Source organism: Lontra canadensis, unplaced genomic scaffold (genome assembly GCF_010015895.1).
Source record: "Lontra canadensis isolate GAN:19392208 unplaced genomic scaffold, GSC_riverotter_1.0 scaffold2, whole genome shotgun sequence".
NCBI lineage: Eukaryota > Metazoa > Chordata > Mammalia > Carnivora > Mustelidae > Lontra > Lontra canadensis.
Window position 1 is genome coordinate 62,557,905 of NW_022630996.1, and position 19,924 is coordinate 62,577,828.

Consider the following 19,924-nt stretch of genomic DNA (forward strand, 5'->3'; position numbering starts at 1 on the left):
GGGATAAATACCTGTCTTTAAGAAATTTTCAGAACTAAGTTGTGTTTGATGTAACCAGAGTCCAGTAGTAAGAAATAGAGGAGCTTCTTTGTTTTTACTGAGGCAAATGATGTGGCCAACCAAAAAGTCTCAGCAATGAGCTGTAGAGGGCAACAAAGGAGCCAGAGATGACTCCAAGACCACAAATATGGAAAGAAAATAAGATCAGGATATAATCAAGTTTTATTAGGTACCTGTGGTTGGGAGAGGAAGGCTAGAGAAGATGATGATTGTCTCCAATATCTGGGTAAGACTCAACCAGATGGTGCCTTCCACCTCATGGGTTATGATTCACAACAATTTGAAATATTAATTGACCTTTCTATCTCAGTGGAGATACATTAAAGAAAACAGGGATAATGGGCAAGGTCACACAGCTAGTAAGTGATAAAATAATATCTGAATTCACATCCCTTGTTTTAATCACTATATAAACTGCCTCCTTTGACATTCTTGATTGAGAATATCAACAAGACTATGGTCTTTCTAAAAGATAGATCACATATATAGGACAGTGTGTATTTTTTCACCCCCTTAACTAATTTTGTGCTGGATACAAAGAGATACTCTAGTTTATCCATGACACATGTATGCTTTCATATTAATGGGAAATTATGAAACCTGTAACTAAAAATCATATCTAGAATTTAAGTTTCAAGGAAAAACTATCAATTCAAATAATCAATTGCCACTTGTATTTTGAAAAAAATCAATGATTTTATTTTTTTGATTAAGGACTTCCTTGAAAGCAGGTGTCCATGCTTTAAATTTTAGTGGGGTCTAGATCACTACTGTAACATGCCATATATAGAAAATGAAAATATTTATGATTAGGATTCAAGTGTTCACATTTAATGAAGACATTCAAATATATAAATTATGGAGTTCCCAAGAGCCACATGGCTGTGGTTTGAGATTTAGATATAATAGAAATGTCTTGAATTTGCACATGATCCTGAGAAATCTATCATTTTTATATTTATTTCTATTGTACATCTTCTCATATAGAAGACAAAAAGAAAATGACCCAAAGCAGGAAAATGAATTGACTAATTTCTTCTATTTAGAAATTTCTCCTGTTTAAGGTCTTAAGGAGCTGTATTTCATTTTGGGCCACTGGAGAAAATGGCTGAGAAAAACCTACAGCCCTGACATCCACACCCTGAGAACTTAGGTGACATCCCCATGACCACCTAGCACAGAATAACTGTGTCTGTCTGGTGGGGCCTTGGAGGAATATGGAAATAGCACACCCCCAATATGGTCCTTTCATCTCCACAGGGACATGAACCAGCTACCATAATCAGCACACAGATTGAACGGTAGAGATCTCAGAACTCCATTCTGATCTAGGAATAGATGTGCAGACTGGTAGCATATGGCTGTCCTGTTCTGGGTGCAGTCTCTCAAACAGCAGGGCTGTGATACCATGGATACCACACCTCCTGCCCATATTTGCACTTAATATGTTATTTCATTTTATTTGTTTGCCTAAGGAGGGGGCAAATAACATTTGCACTAGGGCTTTGGTAAATGCGTCAGTCATATTTAAATAATGAAGAGAATGGCATGCTATGTGCTAAACAGTAGAAAACTGTCTGAAAGAAAGAACAGGACTCCTGCCGGTGTCCAGAACCGCATTGAGAATTCCTATACATTCTCCGTAGCAATAGGATCAGAATTTCCCTGCTGCCATATTTTTAAGTTGGAGCCTGGAAGTCCATCTCTCCAAAATACACTTGCCTAGAGCTGAGACTGAAGCAGCTGTGCCCCTTGATTTGATCCTTGACTATTTGGCTTTTTTTTAAATTTTGTGAAAGGGTACAAATTTCATGTTCTGAGACAGAGAATCAATGTTGAGAGGAGAGACTCAGAATGCTCTAGAGAAGAAGGGGACCTAAGAGGGAAGATCATTTGTTCTTAGAAAAAAGATGACCCCTATTCCTCATTCTCCAGGAAAAGGATGCTTGGTTTGCCATAACCAAGGTTTGGGGGTACAGACACTGGTCACTAAAGGGTGGTTCTCTGATGTAGGGCTAACAGGGGCCAAGGGGAAAAGAGACAAGAAAGCAATGAGGAAGGAGTCTTGAAGAGATAAGGAATTAGGGGTGCCTGGCTGGCTCAGTCAGTGGAGGATGCAACTCTTGATCTCAGGGTATGGCTTTGAGTCCCATGTTGGGTATGGAGACTACTTAAAATTAATTAATTAATTAATTAGAGAGATAAGGAAGTAATGGTAAAAGGAATAAGCAAGATCCTCTGTAGGACAGAATGTGCAAATTCAATCATTTTAGGAAACACGAATCAAAAGGGACAAAAGTTGGGGTGCTTGGGTAGCTAGTTGTTAAGCATCTGCCCTCAGCTCCGGTCTTGATCCCAGGGTCCTGGGACTCCCTACTCGGTGGGAAGCCTGCTTCTCCCTCTGCCATTCCCCCTGCTTGTGTTCCCTGTCTTGCTGTTTCTCTCTCTGTCAAATAAATAAATAAAATCTTTAAAAAGGGGGGGGGGCAAAAAGTTAAAAATGGAGGAGAGGCAAGAAGATGTCTTATTAAAATGGAAGATGTCCAATCATTGCATGGTAAACCAACAGCTGAGCTTCAGAATCACAGAAGTGCCTGGCGAAGAGATGATGTATGCAGGAGTGTAACTGTACCATTAGAATGAGAAGTACTTGGAAGTAATCATTATTAGCATATTTTCAGGCTTAAGGGGGAAAAACAAATGAGACTATACCAAAATGCTTTTCTGTAGTTTTTCTCATGGTAAAGTACATAGCAGAAACTTGGCAAGAATAAATTAGCACTGGATACTTTTTTTTTTTTCTTTTAAGATTTTATTTATTTATTTGTCAGAGAGAGAGCGAGAGCGAGCACAGGCAGACAGAGTGGCAGGCAGAGGCAGAGAGAGAAGCAGGCTCCCTGCTGATCAAGGAGCCTGAAGTGGGACTCGTTCTCAGGATGCTGGGATCATGACCTGAGCCGAAGGCAGCCGCTTAAACAACTGAGCCACCCAGGCATCCCATCACTGGATACTTTTTTGAGGAGTTGGGAATTTTAGTGAAGGCACTCTATCAAGAAGTGAAAGAGCTAAAACACACCAAGTGTGGTGTCAGAAAAAGTTAGAGGTAAAACTGGATAAATAGAAGCCTACCTGTATTACAAAACCATTCTCTGACCATGAGTTAACAGGAAAAAATTGAACTTGCAGTAGGAAAAAACCTATGTTTTATCTTAGTTTTATGATTTACTGACTATGGCAAATACTTTAGTTTCTCTGAGACTTATTTCTTTGTCTATACCTAGTAAATGTTACTTTAATTTTTTTTAATTATTTACATTATTACTGATATGATACATCTGTAGCAAATAAGTGGAAAACAAATGTACATTTTGTTTTATATACATATAATGCTTATACATTTAATTGTGCATATCTGAAAATTGGCTAGTTTTGATTTTAATATTGGATATTTACTTGCTAAAAGTGGTGTCCGAATCATATACTATTTCTTAAATTATGCCATTTTGTTATTTAGTATTTCTTCTTTATTGCATTGCTTTTCTATCTCTAGTGGTGTTTCAAGAGAGTATTCTATTTGCCTTTATCTTATTGACAACCACACCAGAGTATGGGTCCTTCTGAATTTTATTTTAGAAGTAAAATAGATTAGCTTTTGTTGGGTTTCCAAAATTCTAACTCTAGGACAGTAGAGAATGTGGAAATAAGTCATACAAAGAACAATAACCCATCTGGGGATGTTAAATCTGAAGAAGAGAATTCTCAGGGGAGATATGAAAGTTTCAATAAACAACTGAGAAGGCATCATGCAGAAAAAGATTTTATTTATTTGTTGTAATTTCAGTTGGTAGAACTGAGTAGATTTGGGCTTAGTGAGTGGAAGGACTTCTGTTTCTCATATAATGATCAGGTGGAAGCGGTGGAAAGAACATAGAATTATAGTCAAACATTATTGAGTTCAACTTTGTATCCTGGAGTCTTAGCTTTCTCATCTTTAATATGGAACTTACTTTTGTATTGTGGAGGCCAGAGGAAGTGGCAAGCAGTAAAAGTATTAATTTTGGCTAATTTTTTTTTAATCCTCAAAGTCTAAGAGACAGAGAAAAATGTACAACTAATGAGTAGCTAGAGAAGAAAAGAGGAATAAAATGAAATCCTGATTAATCCAAATTAAAATAAGAGAGATAAAAGTGGAGGAAATACAGAAAAAATGATGACTGTAGACTAAACCAAATTTATTTGTAATTCCATTAAATGCTAATGTACTAAATATCTCAACCAAAAGACAAATATTATCAAATTGGATTAAAAAATACTATTTGATGCAAAAAAATACAATTTGATTCTTATAAGATATACATCTTATATGTAAGGATACTGAAAGATTGAAAATAAAAGGATGAACAGATAAACCATACAAATAGCCAAAAGAAAGCTGATATAGCTCTATTAGTATTAGGGAAACTAGATAAGAATTAGACACATTTTTTAAGATAAGAAGTATTACTTCATATAAAACTCTCTGGCTGCCTCAAATTCTAGAATGTTAGAGAAGAAAGAGAACTTAAAGGCCTCTCACTCTAACCTCCTCGTTTCACTAGTGTGAGAATCAAGGCCGTCAGAGTCAAATGGCTCACCCATTGTTGCCCAGCTCTTTAGAAAGAACAAACCCTTCAAGTTGGAGTGGAGTATCTGAAGAAAGGCTTAAACCTCACAAAAGGATCACCCAAATGCAAAAGCAGTTCAAGCTAAAAGGTCAGCTTTCCAACAGTGGATAAATTTTTAACAAAGAGAAGAAGGAAAAATAATCTTTCTAATAAGTTTTTTGATATTCTAGTGGAGATCTAGAACCCAAAATCACCATTCTCATTCATTTTAAACCAATTTGCGCTGCATTTATTTCTTCCATCCGGAGTTTGAGTTTAATTTAAGATGTGTTTAAAAGCAATAAATGCAGGGTGCCTGGGTGGCTCAGTGGGTTAAGCCTCTGCCTTTGCCTCAGGTCATGATCTCAGGGTCCTGGGATCGAGCCCTGCATTGGGCTCTCTGCTCAGCGGGGAGCCTGCTTCCCCTTCTCTCTCTGCCTACTTGTGATCTCTTTCTCTGTCAAATAAATAAATAAAATCTTAAAAAAAAAAAAAGGCAATAAATACTGCACCAGTATTGTCATCCAACAGAAAGAACATTTTAAGAATACAGTTCTCTGGGGGTGCCTGGGTGGTTCAGTGGGTTAAAGTCTCTGCCTTCGGCTCAGGTCATGATCTCAGGGTCCTAGGATCAAGACCCCCATTGGGTTCTCTGCTCAGCGGGGAACCTGCTTCTCTTCCTCTCTGCCTCTCTGCCTACTTGTGATCTCTGTCAAATAACTAAATAAAATCTTTAAAAAAAAAAAAAAAGAATACAGTTCTCTGAATAAGTATCAGAAATTTATAAACTTCCCATCAGAGATAGTAAAGATTTTTGATAATGCAAAAACAACCTTGCTTAACTCTTAAGGACTTAAGGAGAATATGTGAACAGCGTTGTGTGAGAACATTAGAAGAGATAATATTATTCCCATGACTTTTTAACTGTAATTTGTCATGTGTGATCTATATTATATTATGTGAATATTCTGGGAAGATTAAAAGATGGAAGTGTTCTAGATAGCCATGAGAGTATGTATACAGCCACAGTAAAAGAAGGGAAATACTAAGGTTTTTTTCCCTATCTTTGCTGCTAGAGACCTCAGCAGAGCCTTTATTGGAGAAGACAACACAGTACCGCCTGGATATTTATTGCAGAGCTGGGTGGCCACCAAGTTCTTCACTGTACCCAGATTTATCCAGGCTTTTTTCACCACTCCAGGATGGAAACAATATCCCATGACATTCACTCCCACATAAAGCTGGACTGGGACAGGCAACTTCCACAATTCATTTCCAAATGAATACCTGATTCACATGATTTATGGAAGACATCTATTACTCACATTAGCTGCAGGTCACAACTACTTCCCACTTTATAGATTAACTCTGTGACTAAACATACAGTCTAAAGAGAGGTGTTAAGGTAGCCATTTGTTGGTCTTAAATAGCATCAAAGGGGGGCGCTGGGTGGCTCAGTCAGTTAAGCAACTGCCTTCAGTTTAGGCTTAGGTCCTGATCCCAGGGTCCCTGCTCAGCCTGGAGCCTACTTCTCCCTCTCTCTCTCTGCCCCTCCCACGGACTTGTGCGCTGTCTCTCTTGCTCTCTCTCTCAAATAAATAAATAAAATCTTCTAAAAAAAAAAAATAACATCAAAGGGAGGCAGCACAAAGTGTCAAGAGCCTGGGCCACATGTGGCCTCTGCCCACTTATTAGCTGAGTGACCTTGGGCAAGGCTCAGCTTCCTCGTCTGTGAGATGATAATAATACTTCCTTATTGATTGCTGCAAACATTCAATGGGTTAATATATATCATACACTCTTGGAACAGAGTTTGATGTATTATAAGCACTAGGCAGATGTTAGCTATTACCCCATGTTTTATATAGTTCACGGGGCTGCCACTGGCCCTGACCCCACCTGACCCCCACTGCCCCTTGACCGCCCACCAGAAAGCCACCTTCCGCCTTCCGAGACTTGAACTTTCTGTCAGAGGGATTCCTGGGCCCCTGAGGGCCTCTGTGGCACATCATCAGCCCTGTCTGCCCAGCTGAACTTCCTTGCCTGGAGGACTGGGCCTCCCCCTGTTATTTGTGGGTCTTGGGCCTTGAAGTGGTAGTGGCAGGGCTGCTGTGGGGGGCTCCCCACACCCCCGGGAGACCTGGATCAGAAAGGCCTGCATGGCAAGGAGCAGTTTGGCTTAATTTTTTTTTTAGTACTTGATTTGCTTTATGGATTATTAAACTAACAAAACTGAAAAAATTATATAGAACTATTATAGGAATTATAATAAAACATATAAGTAAAATATATAGGAATATTAAAAGGAATGACTTGTAAAGCAAAGTGAATTCTAGTTACAATGTGGGACTTCAAATATTTTATTGACAATCACACATATTCTATTTTAGGAGTTAAAATTTCTTTATTGGTCAAAGATTAGAGGAGTGTATTTGAAGTAAATACCTCCCCTCTGGTACTTTAATAACGTACTACCTGCCTGGAAATTCCATGTACCTAAATTATACTGAATGAGTGAGATGGAAGGAAAGAGAACAACTCAGCAACTGGGGATGTTTTATACAATGAGATCAAACAGATCTAAGTTAATGGCGGTGAACACAGTGAATACTATTGGAAAGTAAGACGAAGCTATTTGCTACCTCTAGTACAACACATCAGTATTATCCCTGGTAGCTTACCACATTTCCAACCACAAATATCCTTAGAGAGTTTGGGCCATTGTGGTCAAATGGCTGTGTTTTCTAATAAGTGCATTCCTTCTGCTTGGACTTTCTCATTCTTGCTTGCTAACACCCTGTCTCTCTCTCTCTCTCTACACACACATACATACACACACACACGAGAAATAATATATAATATATAGGTCCAGTAATGTCCCCAGATAAAGCATAAACAAATCAAACTCCATAGTAATTTATTATTAATCTTTAATAAAAATATTAAAATGTCTTTTTATTTAGGACTGGAGAAGCTTGCACAAAAAGGGAAATCATTGTCTCCTTTAGCAAGTATAACTGGAATATCACTCTTTTTGATTATATCCATGTGTCTTCTCTTCCTGTGGAAAAAATATCAACCCTACAAAGGTGGGTTAAAATTAGAAAGGAAATTGGCAAATTGTTTTATATGTGTACTAAAAAGTACCTTATTATGTTTTTTTTTCTCTTGGTTTTAGTTATAAAACAGAAGCTAGAAGGCAGGTAATGCATATGTTTCTACAAAAATAATTTTTTTCCTGAATGCTTTTTCCTCAATTATTATCACTGACAGAAATGCCCATTTGTCTTTTCAGGCCAGAAACAGAATACAGGAAAGCTCAAACATTTTCAGGTAATGGCCATGCTGAAAGGGACTAATATCAGTGTTAATGTATATGAATTAATATTGTTGATATTAATTTTTACATATAATGTACTATTGATAAAATAGAATTCATGTAATCTAATATTGATATAATACAAACAGTCTCTTACCTTTGAATATTGCCTTCACTCTACAAAGTGTATTGGTTTTATCTAAGTCACGCAAGTCTATAAAATAAGCCTGAAAGGCACTCAACTCTGTTTTACAGGCAAGAGATCCAAAGCTTGGAGATTAAGTCACTTGCCCACCATCACTGAGTTCTTTTGAATCCTAATCCATTGATCCTTGTATTATTTTGAAAATGCCCAGGACCCTCTCAATTTATTCATTCCTAAAGCAGATACAATGCGGGCAGCGCCAGCCCAGGGAGAAGAGGAAAGGGAGCTTTGACAGTTTTGCTGCTTTGTCCCCAGCAGTGCCCCTCATTGCCATTCACTAGGGACTCCATACAGAGTTGTTGTTAAGCTAACAATGGGGCTTTAACTCAGGACTGGGGGTCACGTGGAGGTGGGTTTCAGTGCTACTTTTCCCCAATGTCACCTTGAGAAAACTAATTTTTCCTGACCTCAGCTTCCTCATCTATATAATAAAGATAATAACTACCCACCCCCCGACACACACACCAAGGTTGCTGTGAGAATTAAATACAATGATGTGGGTGGAGTGCCTAATATGCCTGGATGCTTCGTGAATGTGGGTCTGCTTCCTCTTACCAAGCCCCAGAGACCATCTCGTTCCTCCCAACCACTCCATTCCCATCATTTTACAGATGATGGTTTGGGTGATTTCGATATTGCCTTGTATTATATTTTGGACCAATGGGCAGCTGTATGTAATTATGTATTCTTATTAGTTCTGATGGTATCCGTTTTAGATCTGGCAGGGTGCAGTACATATTACGTGTAGTTAAGAGATGCTGTGACTCCCAGGCTGAAAAGCTTTGGTGTGCTCTTCGGTAACTGAGAGTTACAAGGGACAAGCCTGCCCACACGCGTTCATTTGAATATAGAATACGCCATCCCACATCAGGCTTTAAGAATAATTGTCCCAAGTCAGTTGCAATTCTCAGCTTCGGAAGGAGTGATTTCTAACACTGCTTAATGGCAATATGACTGTAGGGGATTAGGAAACCTTAAATTGGTTTGATACTCATACCACTTGAAGCAACAATAAAGATAAGTTGTACAAATCCTTAAAAAAAAAAGCTACAATAGTAGTTTGAGGCATTTGATTTGTAAGCAGTATTTGTTTTACATTTCAGGCCATGAAGATGCTCTGGATGACTTCGGAATATATGAATTTGTTGCTTTTCCAGATGCTTCTGGTGTTCCCAGGGTTGGTTTTCCTAGTGGCTGATTAACCAGAGGTGTAAGCGGCCTTCAGTTAAGCGCTCGGGCATTGTGGTCAAATGGCTGGGCTACCCTCAGCACAGTTCACTTGCTCTGTAGTGAATGATGTCACCAGATCCGAGGAGCTAAAGAAAGCATCTTTCTTGGCCTTTATAAGTAAGGCAAACACGAATTAGGACGTTACACTAATTCGTAAACATTTTTTACCTGGTAAGCTCAGCAAATAGAGAACTAACTAGGTTGAAATTAAGAGAACTGAACAAATAGGGGACCAGGGGACCCTGATTTAAATCATTCTGCATCACCTTGATGGCTATAGCCTGTCACTTCACCGACTAGCCCTTTCCGTTCCTCACTGTCCCTTCCCTTCCCCTTATAGCTTGCATAGACAATTGATCATACCCTTAATCATACCCGTATGCTCTTCAGAAGAAAGGTACCATATAAATCCAAAGTATGCAAGTACACATCTTTATTTGTCATCCTAAAGGTGACTGAGACCTGAGAAGGGGGGCCTTTACACCATCTGAAACATTTTTTTCAGTTTGCAAAGACAAGGTCTTGAAAACAATCTGTTTTGTTTAACAGACCTAAAGAATGTTCTCTGAGCGAATCAGGTCGTTAGCATTTTTATAGATCTCTGTAGGGACAGTCTTACCTCTGCTGCCTTTCCCCCCTAAGATAGTTCATTTAGGGAAGGGGCCATAAACACACTACTTGCTTTAGGGCCTTTTTATTTCCTTTTTTTTTTTTTTTTTTAAGAACTATTTGTCATTAGGGATTGGTTACCTCACCTATTGAGTGAATTCTACCTATGAGTAAGGTTCATACAGTAATCTTCTTAGCCACAGACTTTTCACAAATGCTATGTGAGTAATAGAGGGAGACTGATTGGATTTCATCCTCCTGAGGGCACGTTGGTAACACCATCATCAAAGTTAGCACTGCCCTATTCAATCTCAAACAGCACTGGCTCACCTTTCACTTCTACAGTGAAAAAGACAAAAACAAATATTTGTAGATCAATTATTTCAAACAGCTTCTGCCCACAGCAGAAAGCCCCCTCTCAGGTGTGGCTTTTAAGTGGGGGAGAAGGAAACTGAAGAACTGGTAAGATTTGGAATGGAATTGTTGAAGCCGACAACTTCTTTATTTAAAATAATGCAGTTTTTATTCCTAAGAATTCATGAGAAAGGAGTGAGATCTATGTAAGAAACTTTAAATTTAACCTTGTGATTAATTAGTACTCAGTTTCAAGATGTTACTGGGAGGGATCTGTATGTTCAAAATGCTATAATCCTCAAGAACTTGGGGCAGAGAAATGAATGCTCTGATTACATATCAGAAGCCCTACTTATTTCTGTCATAAGTAGAATAACTCAGTTTGGAGCCATGCCCATCTTCTAAGCTGAAAACTCCTGAGGAATCAGCTAAGATTCTTCACTGGGAAGAAGTAAGAAATCAACACCAACAACAGAAGGAAAAGGATGTGGAGCAGGACCTGTGTAGGAGAACCTGCACTAGGAGAAGCCAGCATGGCATTTATGTGTGAAGATTAGCAGCCAAATGCAGTAGCTTTGAGAAGAAAAGGAAAAATAATAATAAAGCCAAGATCTCAAAGTTGAAGTTAAGAAAGGAAATAAATTAAATAACTAACTTCTGAGTTTTAAAAATAAGAATCATCTCTCAGCTTGTGGTACATGGACACGTGTAATCTTCCTCCTCTCTCTAGTTGCTGTACATTTTAGTGTCCATTTAGCACCTCTTTGGGGGAATTGGACAGAAAACAATGGCATGAAATGAACAAATTTATTACTTGTTGCCAGCTCTGATATGAACTTAGGTGAATAAGTTAGTTATTACCTAGAGTTTGTTCTTGTCATAGCCCTTGAACACCCCCATACCAAAGAAACTCAAGAGTTGATCTCAAGTACACTTGACCCTGGAACAACATGGGAGTTAGGGATGCCAAGGCTACCCAGTTAAAAATCTGCCTATAACTTTTGACTCCCCCAAAACTTAACTACAATAGCCTACTATTGACCAAAAGTCTTACCAGTAATATCAACAGTCAATTAATGTATATTTGTATTATATATTGTATTCTTATAATAAAGTAAGCTGGAGAAAAGAAAATGCTAAGAAAAGCATAAGGAAGAGAGAGCACATTTACAGTATTGTCCTGCATTTATTGAAAAATATCCATGTATAAGTGGACCTGTGCAGTTCAGTCCAGGTTTGTTCAAGGGTCAACTGTACAAACTCTAAACCAAAATCTCCTTGGCACAAAAATGATAGGATGAATCATAAAGCTGCACATGAGAACGTTAGCAAGTGGAATGGAAACTGTTTCCAAAGAAAACACAAGCCTAAGGTGTTCCAATACAATGTAGCAGATTAAATTGGAATGAGATAACATATTCTTCAGATGATTTATCAAGGGCAAAGAGTCCTCTAGGCAATGCTCTATAAATACAAAGGACTGAAAGTGATCCATTGGAAGTGTGTTGAAAATTGGAAGAGCTTGGGATGAGGAGAGGAACCAGATTTCAGCTGACTAACTGGAAGGCAGTGTTTACAAGAAGAAAATCATCAGATAAAAGGAAAGAGGAGTTAATAAAACATGAATGCCAGTTTCAGTAAAATACATGTTGGTTACCAGGCAGAAATATACTGCAGTGCTTCCCACATTCTTCCAAGCCTTTAGTTAGAGCCCATGACTGAATTCAAACCAAACATCTCCCTTTGTGTGTTCTGTATTTCTTGGTACTGTCTATATTAACTTGCTGTGTGATGAGGGCTTTTGTCTATATATTATTCTTTCTTTTCAACTATCCTTGCACATATAATTGGCAAACAGTGTCAAAAAGCTATTTGAGATGTAATATAAAGGATAATCGTATATGCTCTCTGATTCTAAGCTGTCCTGGTATCTTCTCTTTTGCTATTTTTTTCTTTCTATTATATTTTCTTTATAGTACTGCCAGCTTTTTTCTTAAATGAAGGGAAAAAAAAGCAATGGCATTGTCAAGCTTTTCCTCTTCTGACTTCATAGCTATGCTGCCACATAAGCTACCATAGGGTAAGTGCAGGAAACTGTAGCAAGGAGAAAATGGACATTGTAGGGAAGATAAACAGATCTAATTCTCTAATCATTACTACTTCCGGTTGTTTTCAACTACTCAATAGAGTAGACATACTCTTTACTACTCTGCTAATTGTTTTTAATGTGCCATATTTTCTAGATGCCAAGTAGGTCTGTTTCAGCCTCTGATGGTGTATCAGGACAAGATCTGCACAGTACAATTTACGAAGTCATTCAGCACATCCCTGCCCAACAGCACGACTGTCCAGAGTAAGTATGAACTTGCGTTTGGTGATGCTATTGTGGAGGGGCTAAGTATTCAGCCCCAGCTTTCCCCAGAATTTATTGAAAGGCTCAGAAGAAAAATACCAAAACAGGAAATTATAGCTTCTGTACATTTGAACACACTTCCCCAGTGGAAAAGAATTCTAGGGGAAAAAATAGACAAACACAAGTATCTTATAGGGTTGTGCACTTGGGCCCGTGGACTAGATGCAGAGCTCTGGAATCTAGCATTTACCCCCAGTGAGTCTGGATATGAAAGAGATTTTCAGGCCAGTTCTCAAGCCTGATCATTTTGGTTATCTTGATGATTTTCCAATGACTGTGGTGATTTTAGAGCCAATGATTTGTCACTGGGAATAGGACCAGGAAAAAAAAAAAAAACCCACAAAACATGCACAGCACGGTCACCATCACCATCAAATATCCAACCTCTTAACAGATTCAAAGCAGTCTACTCTAAGTGAACAGAATAACAGCAAGGACTGGCCTCCCAGCCAGAGAGGATAAAATCTGAGCTGAGGCCAAAGCCAGGAAACTACTTACCAGTTAACCTCAGGCCTGACACTAAGGAGTTGCCCTCCCTTCCCCACCATGGAGAAACTAAGCCTACAGCCTTTTGAAATAATGAAATGAACTTCCCTCTTTTGTGCTATAGCTGCCTGCAGGCATAACTGCCACAAATCATCTTCCATCATTTCTTTATTTGTCATTTATTGACTTTGAAAAGAACATCAATAACCACACAAAGGAACTTCCCCTCTGGCAAAAGAAACAGTTCTAGTGAAGTAATTCATGCACACCTCTGGATAGATACCAAAAATAACAGCTAGCAGTGGATGACTGCATGGGAAATCATCTTAGGGGGAGGGCACCCAGTCTTGATGGGGACTATGCACTCATTTAACAGCTAAGTGACAGGACACCTCAGAGGACCCCATCAGTGCATCTCTTCTTAACCCAGGGAGGCTGGAGAAAAGGGAGTCAGGTAAATTAGGAGCAGACCCTGACAGAGGTAGGAACTTCTGGTCTGAAAAGAAAAGAAAAAAATGTTTTAAAGAATTATATTATTGGGGTGCCTGGGTGGCTGTGTCGGTTTACCATCTTACTCTTGATTTCATCTCAGGTCATGATCTCAGGGTCCTTTGAAGGAGCCCCAGGTAGGGCTCCCTGCTCAGCACCTCAGAGTCTCCTTGTCCTTCTCCCTCCCCTTTTGCCCCTCTCTCCCTTATGCCATTCTCTCTCAAATAAAAAAATAAATAAAATCTTAAAAGAATCATATTATCAATCTGATAGAACACAATGGTGAAATATTATTCCATGACAGTTAAAAAAAAAAAAAACCTCTCTAAAATAATACCTGATTCCCTTTACTTCTGGAATAGAAAATTAAGGGATTTGTTTTTGTTGTTGTTGTAGTTAAATGTAAGGAATAGAAAGAATTTTAAGAGTATGTCTGCTTCCCAACTTTAAGATTATACCCAATTAAGAATATTATCCAATTTAAGTTCATGTGTTTTTCTATATGTCATTTATTCTGCATTGTCTATTTTTTTTATTTAGACTGTAAACAAGCCAAATAAAAACTTCATTTATCTTTTAAAGCTCCCAATAATAAAAGAAATGCTGATTTATTTACAAAGCTATAGAATATGGCAGCTGTAATTTCAGAACACAAAATAAAGTGATCAGGTTGGTTTTGCATGTAAAAAAAAAAAAACAAACAAACAAAAACGTGATTCTCTAAGTTAAAATAGAAAATCACCCTCTGAAACTAGACTGCTTTCAGACATGAGCAGTATCTTTAGAGTTTCTTGGGAATATAAAACTTTATTTTAGAAATAAACTTGGAAGGTTGAAAATAAGGCAGAAATGTTCTTTTTCAAGCACATACAGGGCTATTCAAAACTATTCTTGAGGACATGCTCTCTTGAGGGGCAGCAACCTGAGAACCCCAGTTCACACCACCAGTCCTCTGTCTCCATTGCCTAGGCTCACCTCTTTCCCTGTCCTCCTAATCTTCCTTTGCTTCCCTTCTGTGTGTTGTCTTCCAAGGACTCTCTCTTTACCTCCATTCTTCAGTATCTGCCCTCTCTAAACTTCCCTTCCTTTTCCTTCTCTCTCTGGAAGACTGTTCCCTTCTCTCTAAAATCTCTTAGAATTTTCCTTTTTACATTTATTTTATTTACTATCAATCTACAAACATTTCCAGAACATTATCTGCTAGGGATAGAGGTTAAATAAGGCTCTCTTTTAAGGATTCCATAGTTTAGGGAGCTCTTGTTTGCTTATTGTAACTAAAGACTAGCGGTCCTTGGTAGAATAAATATTCCTCAATAATTAAATATTCCCGAAACATGTAGAGGCCATTTTTCTCTCCTGACCTATGGCTTTATTCTTTAAGTCCAGTTAAACTCAAAGGTCAATTTTATGAATAATGCAGTATTATAGGTGGCTAGTGAATTTCTCTCCTCCCCACTTCCCATAGTGAATGTACAAGCTGTGGATAAAGAATAATAACTTTCTGCTTTGTTGTACCTCTGTTTGACACTTGCTTCTGAGATAGAAAAGACAGCCAACAAAATTCTTTTCTTTGGCTCTTAGACTATTCTAACAGTGTTGTTTTCATTAGTGCATGTGTCTGTTACCTTATTGGACTGGTGTTTAACAAATTGGTAAGTTGACCTATTTTCATGTTTTAGTACTCAGGCTACTTATTTGGATATTGAACTTATAGCTACATTTATTTAAATGCTATCTGTTGATAGCATTTAAATAAATAAATAAATAATAAAATAATAATAAATAAATAAATAAATAAATAGCATTTAAATGAAATCTGATAGTTTGTTTTGAACCCTTGACTGGCAGTTAGTATCTTTAAATTCAGGACATTTGAGTAAACCTTTACTTTCAAAAGGAAATTATCTGCAGAATTTAGTGATTGCTTATTCCTTACACTTATTGGTTTATAAATGTAATTTTCTTGAACTAGTTCCAAACACTTCTATTATCTGCAGGTATTGAAAGGAATAAAAGAATTTAAGGTTCTTCTACCTGTGAAACTGGAACTCTGTAGAATATTTTACATGTCTTGTAACATCTCTTTGCCAGGTGAGCATTCATGGGTAAACCAGTGCATTGGAGTGAAATAATGAAGGAACATTTTGAGGAAAAACAGTGGAAATGTATATTCATCTGGAATCAGTGAAGAAATCAAGCCCAATACCTCTTGCTCATTACTCCTTTTAAATGCAGAATGGAGTCATTTATAAAAATTATACTGAAGGTTTTCCAGCATACACACAATGCATTGTGCTATAGAGGAAGATGGTAGGGAAATAGTGGACAGTCTTTATCATAGTGACTAAGAGGAAGAAAAAGAAGGGACTTTCCAATTACTCTTTTCATATCAAGTCTCTCTAACAAGCTCAATTAGTTCTAATCTATACTTTCACTTTCATCAACATTGCATATCCTATCTAATTTACGAATGTGGAAACTTTATATTTGTAAAAATTTCCAGCAGATTTTGTTTTATTAATTCTCATTACTATTAAATTATTGTACTAATTTTTAAAATTTTATTCCCAAACTTCCTTCCTGGTATTTGTACCACACAATAAGGGTGGCTGTCACAACAGCAAGATTGCCTTCTAGACTGTCAATTACCATTAGCTTTTTTGAAAAGACATAAAACACTGAAGGAAATGACATACTAAAGTTTCATTTTTATTTTTGTTCAAGGACAGATGGATTCAAATAAATTATTTTGGTTTTGCTTTTATATGTCATCGACTCTTTGTCTTATAGGGAAAATTTTTACATAAAATATTGTACAGTTAAATTTTTTTTATCCTTATTTGCCAGTGTGCAATTAAAGTGCAGATTATAGAGAAATAAGAATCTTCCTCTTGCACGGCTAATTTTTTTTTTCAGGCGTGGAATTTTTACTTGATTGAATTGCTGATTCTAGGAAAGGTCTCCCTCCTTGCATATTGCTGTATTTAAAAAATCAGTTAAGAGACCATAGTAGAATTAGAAAGTACCATTTTACAACCTCCAAGTGAAATTACTGATTCAGATCACAATCATCATTAGCTAAGACTGCTGGATAAATGGTAACAGATAAAACTAGATGACCAAAGATCAGGTTGCAGAAACTCTGTGAAGGAAAAGTAGTCTGAGACCTAGAGAGAAGCAGGTGTATGAAGGAGCACAAGGCAACTGCGCAGGACGCAGGAGGCCCAGGAAGTGGGCACAGAATGGTCATCTGAGTGTTGTAGGTCTTGAAGATGAAAGATGAATATTTGTGTTTAATGACATTGGCTACAAACAGTCTGACCTGACAGTATCACACTTTAAGATTTCATTTTAGCCAAATAAAGGTAGAAACAACCCAAATATTCAACAATAGATCTTTAAATGACATTACATCCAAACACTCCAACTATTTTTTTTTTAGATTTTATTTATTTATTTGACAGACAGAGATCACAAGTAGGCAGAGAGGCAGGCAGAGAGGGGTGGGGGGGAAGCAGGCTCCCTGCCGAGCAGAGATACAAGTGTGGGGCTTGATCCCAGGACCCCAGGATCATGACCTGAGCTGAAGGCAGAGGTTTTAACCCACTGAGCCACCCAGGCGCCCACAAACACTCCAACTATTAAAAAAGAAGATATAGGGGCACCTGGGTGGCTCAGTGGGTTAAAGCCTCTGCCTTTGGCTCAGGTCACGGTCCCAGGGTCCTGGGATGGAGCCCTGCATTGGGCTCTCTGTTCAGGAGGGATCCTGCTTCCCCCCCCACCTCTGTCTGCCTGCCTCTCTGCCTACTCATGACCTCTCTCTGTCAAATAAATGAATAAAATCTTTATTTAAAAAAAAAGATATACACCTGTATTTACTGACTTTAAACTATGTCTCATGACCTATTATTTAATACATAAGAAAGAAACCAAAAGAAGAGCATTTCTTTTTCAAACTATTTCAAATGAACCACTGTATTTAAACTGTACTTCCCATCTTTTCACAGAAACACATGGTTAAAGGAAAGTTAAGACAAATTTAACCCCTTTCTGGTCTTCTTTCTCTACCACCTTCTGTATTTTTCTGCTGGAGAAGTCTACCAATCCTACCATAAATATTTTCTTTTGCATTTGATATAATACAGATATATATATATATGTGTGTGTGTGTGTGTGTGTGTGTGTGTGTGTGTGTGTGTATATTACTTGGTATATACATATACATGTATATGTAATAGATTATATAATCTAATTAGATCATCTATAGAGTATATATATAATCAGAAAAGGAATTATTGTCCATTACAACTAAATATATAATATATATACATTCATATATACTTGGAAATGCATACAGCTGACCAAAAGTTAATTAAAACACCTTTAGAAAGTAGATCTTAAACATTCTCACAACAGCAAAAAAGAAAATTGCAATCATGGGACGTGTTGTGTTCATTAACGTTATTGTGGTAAATTATTTCACAATATGTACATGTACCAAATAATCACACCTTAAGCTTACACAACGTTGTACCTCAGTTATATCTCAATAAGGCTAGAAAAATAATATAAAATCACTTGTATTCTCACCTCTCGGAAATAACCTGTTAACATTTTCCTAGATTAGTTATGCATTTATTCTTTCATATACCTTCTAGTTCCAGAAAGAATTTATGGGAGCTCATATAAATGCATAATGTAACAAGATAAAATATACCCCCAAAATGAAGTTGATAAAGAAAACAGGATGAAGGAATAATGAGAGTTTACAAAGGCACATTGAAAGCAGAAATGAGGCTAATAACCAGTATGATGAATTCCCCTTCATCTCCAAGTATTGTTTTATTACACCAGGATCACACAGGTGGATGTCTAAGGAGGGACTTCTAAAATGAATGCAATTTGTAACTGTCAGCCCAAAAAAGGTTGCAATCCCCTCACAGGGTTGGAAAAGAGCAGGTCAGCTTTCCCAGCCACCACTCACGGAAGTTCCATCTGCCTCTCCCCTCCTTCCTCAATCCTGAATTCCCTCCCTCCCTAAGGTCCTTGCATCTCTTGGAGAGGAGATTAACTCCCATGAGCTACAGCTATGTCTCTGTGTTCCCCTTCCAAGACCCAACCCTGGAACACTTTCAATCATGGACCATCTTACACAGCCTTTTCTTGCATGGGTAACAATACATTCACATGCTTCACAATCAAAATCTTATAAAAATGATGTGCCAAGACAACTGTTTGTATTCGGTTTTGGTTTGGCTGATTTTGTGTATCCCTCCAGAGTACCTTACCACAAACCAAAGGAAATACAAACACATATTTTTATTTTCTCAAACTCACTTTTCAGTCACTTGTAACTCCTCTCATTTTTGTATTGTTCTCTCACACACAAATATACAGACTCTCTTAGAGCATGGTTCTACTCAAAGCAACAAGGAATTGCTGAAGGGAGCAATGTGAAAGGATCTAGAATCCAACTAACTTTTGTTGTCAATGGTGTGTAACACCAGGTGACTCACTGCTTTTTTAGTACATGGGGATGAGAACCTCATAAATTAATCAAGGTTTCCAAAGAAAGTGATGAACCAAATCCAGATGTTTACCTAATTAACAAATTAATCTTTAAAAACCAGCCTGAAGTTCTTTCCTTATTACTAAACATAGTCTTAGCTAAGCTGTTGTTAAAATTTCTAACTTTCTACTAATTCCTTCTAACTTGGAATAGAGTTGTATTCCTAGTGTTCAATAAAGAATATATCCTACTGATAGACTTCTAAACAAAAATAAATAAAATACTTGTGAATAAAACAGTTTGCCTTGTTTTTCTGACATTTGTGCACTTCCATGTTAATAAGACAATTTCAGTTAAAACAAACTGCATACATATCCTCAAAAATAGTCCATGTGCTCACTCAGTTTTACGAGATCATAGCATCTTACAAAATTTTGTTAAAATAATAAAATTGGGTGATAACATAGAACATGGAATATGGGTAATACTTTATATATTATAAAGATTTAACTTATTTTTAGAAAGTTTTTATTTTCTGTTCCTATATTGCTGTGTATCCCTATGAATTTTTATGTCCTTATATATTCCTCTAAAGTTCATGTTTCAA

At 37.4% G+C, this 19,924-nt stretch overlaps 1 protein-coding gene across 8 annotated transcripts in view; it reads left to right on the forward strand.

The window, feature by feature from the left end:
- The window catches only part of HEPACAM2 (HEPACAM family member 2), a 44,700-nt gene extending 26,034 nt beyond the window's left edge, over positions 1-18,666 (forward strand). For 2 of the 8 annotated variants that reach the window (XM_032875082.1, XM_032875091.1), the window contains exons 5-9: positions 7,667-7,792; positions 7,882-7,906; positions 7,999-8,036; positions 9,331-9,404; positions 12,664-12,855. In XM_032875082.1, coding sequence (XP_032730973.1) covers positions 7,667-7,792; positions 7,882-7,906; positions 7,999-8,036; positions 9,331-9,404; positions 12,664-12,777 — 377 coding nt within the window. In that variant the 3' untranslated portion in view covers positions 12,778-12,855. Of the gene's footprint in view, positions 1-1,859; positions 1,979-7,666; positions 7,793-7,881; positions 7,907-7,998; positions 8,037-9,330; positions 9,405-12,663; positions 13,879-13,911; positions 13,946-15,805; positions 16,679-18,466 lie in introns of those variants that run through there. The other 6 variants (XR_004384744.1, XM_032875079.1, XM_032875070.1 and 3 more) reach the window with 6 other exon arrangements.
- The last annotated feature ends 1,258 nt before the right edge of the window (positions 18,667-19,924 follow it).